Here is a 13854-nt window from a genome sequence, read left to right on the forward strand (position 1 = left end):
AACATAGAAAAAAACAGGCCGAGAGGGGAAAAAAAGACAGAATAGCATAAAATGTTCGGAGGGACATTACTGACTATCATAATAAAACCCCAAAAAACATAAATGGCAACATAGGGAAATAGCAAAACAGACCATGATATATTTATACAAAAGAACACTAAAGTTGCTGTTTAAAAATGGTAAGTATGGAAATGTCAACATACAGACCAGTTAACACTAAAAAAAAATAAAAATGAAAAAGAAAACAAAATGTAAGTCAAAAGGAATTTAGAATGAGGTCAATCGAATCTGGTGGTTGCCTTTAGGCCAGTAAAGTCAGCAATCACCTTAAGTGAGCTAGAAGGAAAATGCAGAGCCAGCCTTTGGGCCCTGGGGCCAGTGCTCAACTGCCCTACAGCCACCCTCTCGCCATGGCAGCTGACCCTGCCCCGCACACGCACTTCTGAGCCTCTCAGAGGGGACTATTTGACTGCACTGACTACTTGTTCGCTTAGAATGGAATCTGCCTGTCTCATGCTGACAATTCCAATAACTAGAAATCCCTTCACCTGGTAAGGACTAGCCAACGAAAACAAGTTTTATGATTTGTAGCCTTCTTCTTCCCCAAAGCCTGTACCAGGGGACAGACCACTCCCCAAACCCCAAGTTGCTATTGCATTTCCAAAGGCACACCCTAAAATACCAAACACTGGCTCGGCCTGAGAACTAACACTATGAACTGACCTAGAAGTCAAGCAGTGAAACATGCTCTTTATCAAAATATGTAGCTTTGAAATGAGTAGCCTGGTGCTTCTCAGAATTGGGCGACTACTCTCTGCTGACAGCAGTTACACGTTGACAGAAAGGTCACTCTTTATGTTTTGCCGGACCAAACGTGGGGCTCTGCCCACCCTGGGCACAAGGCCGGATGCAGCATCTGAACGCTCTGCAGCTAAACAAAGCCTGTGCTCAGGACAGTTCTGGTGTCTTTACATTTGGACAGCTTGGAAGAGTATCAGGTTAGGAGCCCTCCTGACAAGAGAGGGTCAGAAAGGAGCATCAGGAAAAGCAAGACTGCTTTTCAAAAAAGCAACGAAAGGATTATGCTTACTCACTTTGGTCTCTAAGTACCAGTGTTCTCTTTTCACGTTTCCCAGGCTCGTGCAAGTTAGTTTTCACAATAGATGCAGTGAGGTCGGAAGGAGGGTGAGGACTGTGGAAAGCCAGGGATGGCACACTGTGGGGCATGGTGCCCGCAGCACCCCCAGCTGCGGCAGAGGGCCTCGTGTGATCATATCTAAACAAAACACACAGCAGACGCATTACAGACACTCTACACACATGCCTCCCGCACGCCCCAGACGTGGAACATCTCTCCTTCTGCTCCATTTGTGGAAGTAGAAAATGAGACGATATTTTCCCATATTTTAATTAATAAAAGGCTTATCAATTAGTAAGAGCTGCCTGGCAATTCAGAGTGAGTGGTACATTGCTGTCTATCACCTACACTTAAGTGTCCTTGTGGGACTTGAGTGGGACAGACATACTGCTCCAGACCACACAAAGACAGCGTGAAAGTTCCAGACAGATGTTGAAATGACATCTCCTGACAACCATCCAGTGTTCTCTTGGGGAAGAGTCCCCAAAATGTTAATAATGGCCAATGTAACAGCTGGAGACTGGCCTCTCTGGACTGTATTTCTGGGGCACCCGATGGAAGGAGGAAGGGAGGGTGGGCCAACTTCCATCATCCCCAGATGGCACTGAGGAAGGACTGAGGAGATTTGTGGCCCAGGAAGACAGATCAGCTCTTCACTACAAAAACATGGGAATAGGTTTTTGGAATGTTTCCCTGGCTAGAAGTTACAAAACTTGCCTATGGATGTCAGTGGAAAAAAGGAAGACTCTATATGCTCATAAATGTTCACTGCAAGGGTACTCATAGCAAAAAACTGGAAGCCACTTAAATATCTAATAGAGGAACAGTTAAAAAATGATGGTACATTAACGCTATGAAACTTGGTAAAATTACACTTAGGAGATAAAGCAGCAGCATAGGAAAAAGCTTATGACATGTTAAGGGGGAAAAAGCAAGATATAAAATCTTACATACACTGTGAGTGCAATTTTATAACTACAGACTCATAGAATAGGCCTGAAAAGCGTTTTTGAAAAATTAAAATTATTTTTAGGTACTGAAATTGAGGTTTCAGAGTTATCTGCCATACTTTTTGTAATGTTGTCATGTTACTGTTAAATTACAATTCTCCCCTCAAGACCCATGCTCCAAATGATGGATGCGAATCCCTGACAGTGTAACTAAGTCTAACTGTTGGGAACGCGGGGCTCTTGCCTGCATCGAGTTCCATAGGCGCAATAGCCCTTCTGATAGTATTTGCAGATGGTGGATGGCTTGCTGTTGGCCAAGTCATGTGAGAACAGGCATTGGTTTCCTTCCCGACACACGCCATGCATAAAATACCTGAAGAGACAAGCAGAGGCATAAAACTTTTAGAAGCACAGTTTTTAAAATAAAGTCGCCATATTCTTGAACCTAGCATACGAATATTTATTATGCATATACTATGTATCAAGGCTCTATTAGGCACTGGAGATATACATATTTCTTTGATTTTAATACATAGTGATTTTAGAGGCACCACATCTAATTCAACAACAGTTTTCTAGAAAATTATCCTATACATTTCTATTTTAAGATACATCCTTTTAATGTGAGGTATGTTCCATACGTAAAATGTGAGCCTCATAACTGAGAAAATACTCTGAAAAACTGTTCTCTCTGTTCTCATGGAGCTTAAAGGACATGATTTTAATGGAGTTGGAGAGACCTGGGCTCAAGATCCAGCCCTGCCACCTACAGGCAAGTTGCAAAACCAACCTGCCTGGCCTCACTACCTTTATCTATAAAATGAAAATTACACTGCCTACCTACTTTACTGAGCTGTGGTGAGGATCAAATAAGATAGGATAACACCAAAAGATATGTGTAAGAATGTTCCACTGAGAGGTCCAGTTCTGGCCCTGAAGGAACAATTAGGAGGCATTCTAATTCTGCCCAGCCAGAGTGGAGAGACCTGGTTGAATACTCAGAGCAAACCACAGAGATCCCAGAGGGACATGCCTTGGTACTAAGAGTAAATGAGTCCTAGAGTGAAGAGTATTTTAGACCCGTCCTAATAAAGCTTTTTGAAAAACAAGCTTCGAAAGGATCAAGCTGATAGCAAATAACTTATTGTCAGCCAAAACAAACTTTAACACTCTTTGAAGGAAGACAATAAAATCCAAATGCTCAGAAATACACAATGTTTGCCATCCAATCAAAAATTACTAGATATACCAAAAAAGCAGAAAAATGTGACCCATAACCAGGAGAAAAATTAGTCAATAACAGGAATGACACATAATGGATTCAGCAGACAGGACTTAAAAAATAGCTATTATAACTATGCTTGATATGCTGAAGGAATTAAAGGAAAGAATGAATATAATATGGAGAGAAATGGAAGATACAAAAAAGAACCAAATGGAATTCTAGAAATGAAAACTATAACATCTGAAATGAAAATTACACTGAACAAGCTTAACAGCACATTAGACACTACAAAAGAAAATCCCAGAAAACTTGAAGACATAGCAATAGAAACTATCCAAACTGAAGTACAGAGACAAAGAAAGAAAGAAAGAGAACAGACTTTTTGCTTTTTCCACATGAAGGAGTATGGAACTTGCCTTCCCACTGTAAAAACACTAGAAGACAGAACAAAATACATAAAACAACTGCTCTCAGACATGGACAAAACAAGAGCGGTCCTTGAGAGAAGGGAAACAGGGAGGTGAGCCCCATGTTCAGCCTGGCTTTCTGCCTGGAGGTATGTTCTAGACCCGGTGCAGGGAGGGGAACCCCAAGCAGAGCACAGCAGTCCCGCTGAGTTGAAGAGTCAGAGACTGGAGTTCAAGGAGGCTGAGGGAGGCTCTTTACAGAGCCTGTGAATAGGATCACACATACATCATCAACAGACTTTTGATAAAGGTGTCAAGGTAATTCAATGGGGGAAAGAAGAGTCTTTTCAACAAATGATGCTGGACCCAGTATCTACGTGGAAAAAAATGAAACTCAAACATTATGTGTCTGCTGCTGTGATCCAATATGAATGAAGTATACAACATAACTTGTAATGTGTTCTAGCCAAAAACATTTAACTTGAATCCAATAAAACTCCAAATCTAACTCCCAGTTCATAGGAAACACAGGAGACTGAGAACAAGCTAAAGACATCATGAGGAAGTAATCAGAGAAACACAAGAGCAGCAGCAGTGTGTCGGCCAGGTTTCTTCAACAAGTAAGCGTCATGAAAAAAAGCGGGGGGAGGGGGAGGGCTAAGTTTGGTGCTTTCTTAAAAATGTAAACATAAATTTACCGTATGACTCAACAATTCCACTCCTAGGTGTCTACCCAAGAGAAATGAAAACATACATTCACACAAACACTTATACATGAATGTTCATAGCATCATTATTCACAACGGCCAAAAAATGAAACTTTTACAATTCCATCAACTGGTGAATGGATAAATAAAATGTAATATATCCATAAAATGGGATATTATTTGGCAATAAAAAGGAATGAAGTAATGATACACGCTACAACATGGATGAACTTCAAACACATTATGGTAAGTGAAATGAGCCAGACACAAAGGACCACATATTGCATGATTCCACTTACATGTAATGTCAAAAAAAAAGGCAAATCCATAGGGACAGAAAGTAGATACGTGGTTGCCTAGGGATGGGAGAGGGGGTAACAGGGAGTGACTACAAATGGGCACAAGGGATTTTTCTGGGATGATGAACATGTTATAAAATTTAATTGTGGTGATGGTTGTACACCTCTGTAAATTTACTAAAAATCTTTGAATTGTACAATTGAAACAGGTGAATTTTATGGTATGTAAATTATACTTCAATAAAGCTGTTAAAAAAGAACAAGAGAAGGAGGGCGCTACACTAGGTTAGCTGACAGAACATAAGGTACATAATAACCAGATGCAACATTCAGTCCTGGATTATACTCTGGGTTGGACATATGAGATGTAAAAGACATTTTGGGGACAAATGCGGAAATCTGAGTACAGACTAGGTATTAGATAAATGAAAATTTATTGACATAGAAAGTTGAAGATTATTAACTGAAAAAAGCAGATTAAATGGGGCCAGCCCCATGGCTGAGTGGTTAAGTGCGCACGCTCTGCTTCGGCGGCCCAGGGTTTTGATGGTTTGAATCCTGGACGGGGACATGGCACCGCTCATCAAGCCATGCTGAGGCGGCATCCCAGATGCCACAACTAGAAGGACCCACAACTAAAAATACACAACTATGTACCGGGGGGCTTTGGGAGAAAAAGGAAAAATAAAAAAATATTAAAAAAAAAATCATAAAACAGCACATACAGTAAAATGGTGCAGCTACTATGTAAAACAGTAAAGCGCTTCCTCAAAAAATTTAAAATGGAGGGGCCGGCCCCATGGCCAAGTGATTAAGTTTGCATACTCCACTTCAGCGGCCCAGGGTTTTGCCAGTTGGGATCCTGGACGTGGATCTAGCACCACTCATCAGGCCATGCTGAGGCGGCGTCCCACACAGCACAGCCAGAAGGACCTACAACTAGAATATACAACTGTGTACTGGGGGGCTTTGGGGAGAAGAAGAAAAATAAATTAAAAAAATAAAATTGGCAACAGATGTTAGCTCAGGTGCCAATCTCTAAAAAAAAAAAAAAATTAAAAATGGAATTACCAGATGATCCAGCAATTTCACTTTTGGGTATATACACACAAAAAAACTGAAAGCAAAGACTCAAGTATTTGTACACCCATGTTCACAGCAGCACAATAGCCAAAAGGTGGAAAGAACCCAAGTGTCCATCAGTGGATGAATGGATAGACAAAATATGGTATATACACACAATAGAATATTATTCAGCTTTAAAAAAGAAGACAAATTCTGACACATGCGACAACATGGATGAAATCTGAGGATATTATGCTAAGTGAAATAAGCTAGTCCCTGTCACTCTGCCTTTGTCCATACCGTGGCCCTTGTCTAAAATACTGTGCCCCATTTTTCACTCACTGAATTGTTATAACCCACTTTCCTTCATGGACCAGCATGAGTCTTGGCTTGGCCCAAGAAACCTTCTCACCCCTCCAGCCCACAGTGGGCTCTTCCTGCAACCCCACAGACCCACTGGTAGCAGGCACATAGTATGGTACTTCCCAATCTGGGGCCCCTGACCCAAGAGAGCTAGTGCTCTTGAACACGTCATTGGGAACATCTGGTCTCTAATGAAGAATGCCTGGGAAGGACTTTAGAAGGCACAACTGGAACATCACTAGATGTGATTGAACACAGAAAGCCTAACCCTAACCAATTATATGGCTCTGCCTGGAACTGGAAAAAGGCTTGACAACAGAGGGAGGGGAATGGTCTCTAAGGAAGGTCAGGAATGTCAGGAGGCCCAGAATATTCTTCTCAGAGAAAGGGTACCAGAGAACTCACGTGACATTCATGCTACACGTTGACCCTTATGATGGGCCTGGGAGGCTGCCCCAGCTGGAAGCCACAATATCTGAAGACCTTACATCCCTCCCTGCTCACCGAGTATAATTCTAACTTTCTTGGCCTGTTCATCTTCCCCAAAGCAGAGGAAGTGCTGACCAGGCCCACCTGACAGTTTCTTTTCTCCCAGGAAAATGATAAGAGTATAGTCATGCGTCGCTTAACAACAGGGATACGTTCTGAGAAACGTGTTGTCAGGCGATTTTGTCATTGTGAACATCATGGAGTGCACTTACACAAACCTAGATGGTACAGCCTCCTGCACACCTACTGCTATACAGAACTAATCTTATGGGACCACCATCGTATACATGGTCTGTTGTTGATCAAAATGCTATTATGTGGCACGTGACAGTATTCTCGTTTATATGTCAGCATCTCCTGAGTTTGGCTAGCATGAGCCACCTCTAAGTACACCAACACAATCAAACTTCTGAGCCCACAAACATGAGAACTGGACCCTGTGACTTAAGTGACTATACTGAGGTGCTGTCCTCTAAGGTCTTTTCTAGGTGGTCAGGTAGGCTTTTCCCAGGCAACACCCCGTGGGGGTCTTCCGCTAGATCAGAGACTGTACAGTAACTTGCTATAAGGCTGTTATAGGTTTACTTAGAAAGAAAGGAAGAAAAACGGTACAGAACCTGACAAACTAAGGGTATTCTTGTTAGAAACTTAAAAAAAAAGGGCTATACTACAGGGATCTTGTTATTCACAATACCGATGTTGACAGTGTGCAGAAAAGAGTTAATAAACCAGGTTTGAGCCTGCTATCCTTAGAAAAGCCTGCTTACAAGGCTGGCTCCTGCAAGCAACTGGGACTTGGCTGGTAAACAGTTCCCTACACTGATATAAAATTTCCCTAAGTGATAAGAGTGGCTTATTGTGTCTAAATTGTCTGTACAAACAATGTGGTTTATGCTGAACATCTGCTTTTCTTCTGGGAGTCTGGAATTTTGGTACATGCTAGGCAGAGGGTCACCAGCCTAGGCACTTAATCTCTAATGGGTTTCCCTGGGCACTTGTTGCTGCATTTTTGTTGCTGGGGGAAGAATGTGCTGTGTGACCCTTTACAGGAGGGAGTGAAGGTGGGAAGCCTACATGTGGGTTCCTCCAGATGCCACCTGTGTCTTTTCCCTTATAATCTAGCTTCCCACATCCCTGTAATAAATCTTGAATACAACTATATGCTGAGTCCGGTGGGTTCTTCTAGCCAATCTCTGAATACAGGGGTGGTCTTGGGGTTACTGGACACAAAACTATATTACACTTCTAAATACAGCCATGTGCCACATAACGACATTTTGGTCAATGATGGACCACATATATGACAGTGGTCCCATAAGATTTGTACCATATAGCCTAGGTGTGTAGTAGGCTATACCATCTAGGTTTGTCTAAGTACATTCTACGATGTTCATGCAATGACGAAATCGCCTAATGACGCATTTCTCAAAACGTATCCCTGTGGCTGAGTGATGCATGACTGTAGTTTAACTCTTTTTGAGAAAAGCTACTCAAGACTGCAATGTTATTTCATTCATCCTCACATACGGTAATCTTCGACGTTTGAAGGTATAAAGTAAAAAAAAAAAATCAGTGCCAAGAGCCAAGTCTGAACGACAAAGAGGCATCAGGATTAATAAACTCATAAATTCTGGAAGAGAACAGATTCAAATGGCTGTATAAAGAGTTCCACAAAAATGAAATCCAACAAAAACTTCATTAACAGTTTCTTTTGGAAAAAGTAGACAAGAAGATTTCCTGAAAAAATCAGAGTAGAAGACTCCCAGAGGTCCTCTACCAGATACCGCTTGTTAACCAGGCAAGCAAAAGCAGAGATTTTTAACAGTGGTCCTACAAGGACGCCTTTCATAATCCTACCACAATTCCCATTAAGTCCTATTCAGAAAACTTGCCTTGGAAACTGCACTCGCTAATTATCTTTCCCATAAAATATATATATATTTAAATATATATATATATTTAACCACAATTGGGTCTTCTAGTTAGTTTTGCCACTTATAAGCTGCTGACTTCATGCAAGCCATTTCACTCCTGTAAGTGACTGAGCTGAGATTTAACCAGGTTCAAAATAACTTCTAGACCACCATCACTGCCTTTAAGAAAGGCAAATGAAACAAATGTTATATAAGAGCGGAAGCCAACCCAGTCCTATTTTTGTAGCATATGTCACCATTTCCAATCTCCAGTGACAAACACAAAACTAGCTTGAGCGCATCCTGCTTGTCCTTTGGGGCATCCTTGTCATCCGCTTATAGCCATCCCTCCCCATTTATGTTATACTAAACTTAATCCAGGGCTCTTTCATGTTGTATCTTATAATGGATCTCCAACTGCGCACCCTTCCTCATGGCCAAACCATCCCTTCCACCTTCCTAGAGAGAAGACTGAGGTATAAATTGGGGTGGGGGGTGGGGTGCAGGTAGCAAGTTCCTAGCTAGAGACTCAGAATAGGGTAATTCTTTCTGGGGGACACTCCAAAAGGGTCTATGATCCTGGGTGACCCCAAAAGACTGTTTCAGACAGTATGGCTATTGTTTGTTGCAAAGGATATCAGGTTTACTACTAGCCACAGAATCACCAGCAGCTCTAGGCAAGGCCAAGGGCTGAGTGAAAGGGAATCAATCTGGTTTGCTGTAGGCCTGTCAATGGTGCCTGCCTCTAGCAAAATGCTTTTGCCAATCATTTCCCAGTATATGGGTAATCTGCATTCTCAGTGTCACCTTCCTTCACATATTCCTGCATATTTTCACAGGCTTAAATTTTATGGCTGTACTGCTTGTGACAACAGATCCATCAAGAGGGAAGGGAGGGGCCGGCCCGGTGGCACAGCAGTTGAGTGCATTACGTTCTGTTTCAGTGGCCCGGGGTTTGCCGGTTTGGATCCCAGGTGTGGACATGGCACCACTTGGTATGCCATGCTGTGGTAGGCGTCCCATATATAAAGTAGAGGAAGATGGGCATGGATGTTAGCTCAGGGCCAGGCTTCCTCAGCAGAAAGAGGAGGACTGGCAGCAGTTAGCTCAGGGCTAATCTTCCTCCAAAAAAAAAAAAAAAAGGGGGGGGGTGGGAAGGGAGCTAACGCCGGGAATGGTGGTAGGGTTGAATTAAACTTATTAAAGGTGGGAATGAAATACAGTACAGTGTAGTGGTTAAATGAAGAATCTGAAGTCAGGCAGCTTGCTATGTGGCCTTGAGCAAATTATTTAAACGCCAAGCCTCAGTTTGCCCAACTGTAATATGATTATAGTAATTCTACTTCATAGACTGCTGTGACACAGTACTGAGAGGTTTAACTGTAAGTGCTTGGCTTAATACATCATAAATGCTCTAAGGTAGTTTGTTGTTATTATTATCTAATCTCTTAACCAACCCTGCTGTGTTAGGCACACCAGCTCCATTTTACAGGTGAGGACACTGTGGCACAGGTGGTACCAGAGTCAGAATCCAAACCACCCAACTTTGGAGCTCAAGTTCTTCCTACCACTTACTGGCTGACAAGATCCCCCATATTTTGTGACTTTCAAAGAATCAAAAGCTCTAGGCTTGACTCTCAGGAAATCGGAATTCTGGGTTTTCTACTGGTGATTATGAAACAAAGGGACCTCTATCACCTCAGGAGGCGAACAAAGAAACTGGCTACCGAGCTATAATAAGGCCTGCACCAGGACTTTGAAAACAGATTGGAAGACGTAGGGAGATGGTTTGGAAAAAGAATCAGCAAAAAATGATGCCCGGATTGAGATGCTGGACAGAGAGGCTTGTCAAGCAACCAGCAGAGCTGAGTGGTAGCACAACTGTGTGAGCAGCTATTCTTGCCATTCCAGGCAATAACATACAGAGTGTTTTCGTCGTTAAGTCTGAGAATCCTAGCATTTTACATTCATCTCTTAGAGGGAAGTAACGAAGATTAGAATGGAAGCAAAACTAACACTTTGTCCTGCTGCCGCTCAGAATAAGCACATATATCACATTCCACAGTCAGGAAAACAAACCAAAAAACACTTTGCTCCCTGAAATAAACCAAAAACAGCTGAGCACCCTGTTTAGGTCTGGTCCCCAAAATAAATCATACCTTGAACACTTCCTGTAAGTTACCAATGTCTGGAGATAAGACTTCAGTGAATAAGATAGTACAGCGAAAAAAGCTTTTCCACCGTGAACACACTTGGTACTCCTGGTAGTATTGCAGGTTTTTTCATTTAAATGTGTTTTTTATTTGGCGACACAGTCCCGTGAGGTCCGACTCTTTCATATCCTTTTGCAAGTAAACCTCTTTTACTTTCTGCATGTTTTTGGATGAATTTACCTTTCATATGAGCATATCAAAAGCTTTGAAAACTCCTGCAGTAAAGAAACTTTAGCATTTCCCAAACTTATTTGGGAGCTATACAGTCTCCAAGAGCATGGATTCTCATGCCACACCTCTGCCGCTTGGAAGCTGAACGGCCCTGGCCAAGTCACTTCAATGCCTAGCCTTAGTTTCACCATCTGTGGAATCCAGTTGCTGGATGACGCGATATGGCTGAAATGGCTGGTAGAGCACCTCAAAGAGCGCCTGGCACATTGTAAGCCCCCCAACAAACACCGGTTAGTACTTAGAACTTATCCCTTCCCAGCATTCCAGCCCACTCAGAGTTTACACGCAACTGCACATCCTGCAGGACACATCTGTTCGGGACACAGAATTAAAGCGTTCAGGTCAGGCCAACTCTCAGCGCAGAAGGAAAAAGCAAGACAATCCTGATTTAAGTTTTCGTTTCTGTAGTGAGATGTGAAGTTAGGGGCAACTCTCAAGTCTTTCTAAGCATAAGCTTTCCTTATCTGTGAAATTAGACACCACACACAGTTGAGATTCAATTATCAAGCACTACGGAAACGTGCACTGCTTTGTGGACACATCTTAGAAGCAATAGCCGGAATTTGCTATGCCGTCCACAAGGACTGAGAGTATTGCTGCAACAGGAGAAACTTTATCCAAATAAAAACACACACATACACAGGTCTTCACAAAAGATGTTCTAGTACAAACAACCTGGGAAAATTCTTTTCTACAGACCTAAGTGCAAATTTCTGACAAGTGCTTAATATTAGCCACCGGGGCCTTGGATAAACTCGCTGAACAGTTAATACAGACCAACACCAACAGAAAACTTTTTACACAGTCACTTCTCAACTGTTCATACTGATGAAGAGAAGAAAAACATAGATGATACTTAAATAAACCGTTTATTACATAACCAAACCATATAACTGGGCTTTTTTTAGCCATGTTTCCCACACAGATTTAACTGAAACCAATGATTAAAATAAAATTCGTAATATCCAAGTTATCAGTTCAGGAAGAGCAGGATCCCAGTGCCGGCAGGCCTCAAGCTTACCAAGGAACTGAGGTGTTACATAAGCAAGCTTTTTCTACTTGACATGAGCAGTCACAGTGCAGCCATGCAGTTTTGAATTTTCCACCAGCACCCGCCTAGATCCATCCATTACCGTTGGATTTCTCCACGTAAACTGGCCTCTCATTGAGACTGAAGAGTAGCACTCGGTTTCTTTCAGTCTGAGTTTCCTGCACTGTAAAAGGGAAATAATACCTGCCTAGCAGTGTTCCTGGGGAATCTAGTGACAATGACTGTAACAGCCTTGGAAACGTGGGGCAATCAACAAACTTGCGGTGACCGCTACCTGCCGTTTCCATTTTCCGCACGACAGTTCTCACTGGCGACCCCTCTGCAAGCTGAGGTCACACCGGACTTCTTCAGATCCCGGAGGCGAAGGCGGCCTGGGGGCCCAGATTCCCAGAGGCCCTCGGCGCCGGCTCACGGCCGCTGCCGCGGAGCCCGCCCCCCGGTCACAGCTCTCTCAGCGCCCCCTGACTCGACTCCAGGCCTCCTGTTCCTGCTACACTGAGTCCGCGGAGCCAGCCCCGCGGAGCCCCACCCCGGCCCGGCCCCGGAGCGCCCGTCCCTCCAGCCCAGCGGCCACACGCTCTGCGCTCGCGCCGGCCCGTCCGGGGTCGGGCCGCAGCGCCAGCGCCGCCTTCGGACGCCGCCCGCGAACCCGCCCCGCCCCGCCCTCTCGGGCGACAGCCCTGGGGCCCTCGGGCCCCGCGCGCTGACCTGCAAGTGATCTGCTTGGTGCTCATGGTGGTCAGGCTGGCCGGCCCCTGGTCGCCACCGCGCCTCTCGCTGCCGCCGCCGCCGTCGCCGTCGCCGTCGCCGCCTGGGCCCTGCCGGTCTCGCGCGGCCGCGTCACGCCGACGCACGCCACCTCCCCCGTGTGTCACCTTTGTAGCGCCGGCCAGAAACCTCGCAGTCGTCACAATTGGTTCCGCGCCAGGAGCGGACCCCCACTCCCCGCACTCCTTTGTCCAGTATTTCCAGGCCCCCTGGGCGGGGCCTACTGGTATCCTAGTCCTGCCGGTCTGATCCCGGCGCCACTGCTCCTACGGGTCTGCCCCCATCTCCAAGAGCATTCCTTAGCGACCTCTCGCGTCCCTGGAGTCACCTTCCCACTCGCGAGGCCAAGCTGCCGCCTTTCCTCTGAGCACCTTAATCCCAACGCTCCTACCCATCCCGACGTGCGCTCTCCAGGCGCTTTCGCAGGCCCTGCCTCAACTGTTCCCGCCAGACCTCGCCTCCCGCTTCAGGAAATCCTCAGCCTTCTCCCATCGCTCTTTTTCACAGTCTCTACTCCCACCCCAAGTGTTAGTCCTCATTTTTTCCCCTGGCCTTCCTCTGCTGATCCGCTTTCATCTCCTATGGTGGAACCCCCAAAAGATATTCCTGACACTTTCCTCTCGCTCCCCATGTCCTGCAGATCCTGCTTCCACACCTCTCTGCAATGCGTCTTCTCTCCATTGCCACCGTCGTGGTTCCAGTCTAAGTAACCATCACTGTGAAAATTAGTAAACAGAAACTCATTTCAAGGGGAGTCAGGAGGCCAGAAGGGAGAGCTCGCAAGCCCTACCACCAGACGTAAATTGCAGACGCAATAGGAAGAAGCCCGCTTTGCCACCCCAGCAGGAGGAAAGAAGATCTTCTCCTTGCCTGGCAACAGCTCAGCCAATGAGGGACTGTCACAGCTCAGCCCATGAAAAGCCATTACACTTAGAACTCCCAGCTTCCTCCAAGGAACTCTTTGTTACAACAGCCCCTCCCAACTCTTCCTTCGCCTCTATGAAAGAACGCTCCTCTCCTTTGTTCTCCAGACTT

The 13854-nt window shown here is 44.6% G+C and overlaps 1 protein-coding gene across 2 annotated transcripts in view; it reads right to left on the bottom strand.

Annotated features, from left to right (window-relative positions):
- Nucleotides 1–13207, bottom strand: part of MKRN2 (makorin ring finger protein 2) — a 27492-nt gene extending 14285 nt beyond the window's left edge. The window contains exons 1-3 of one of the 2 annotated variants that reach the window (XM_070493809.1): nt 12760–13207; nt 2333–2461; nt 1095–1276 (exon numbers count right to left, since the gene is read on the bottom strand). In XM_070493809.1, the coding sequence (XP_070349910.1) occupies nt 1095–1276; nt 2333–2461; nt 12760–12785 (337 nt within the window). In that variant the 5' untranslated portion in view covers nt 12786–13207. Of the gene's footprint in view, nt 1–1094; nt 1277–2332; nt 2462–12325; nt 12664–12759 lie in introns of those variants that run through there. The other variant, XM_014838406.3, reaches the window with a different exon arrangement.
- Nucleotides 13208–13854: the final 647 nt, after the last annotated feature.

Source organism: Equus asinus, chromosome 21, assembly GCF_041296235.1.
Source record: "Equus asinus isolate D_3611 breed Donkey chromosome 21, EquAss-T2T_v2, whole genome shotgun sequence".
Lineage (NCBI taxonomy): Eukaryota > Metazoa > Chordata > Mammalia > Perissodactyla > Equidae > Equus > Equus asinus.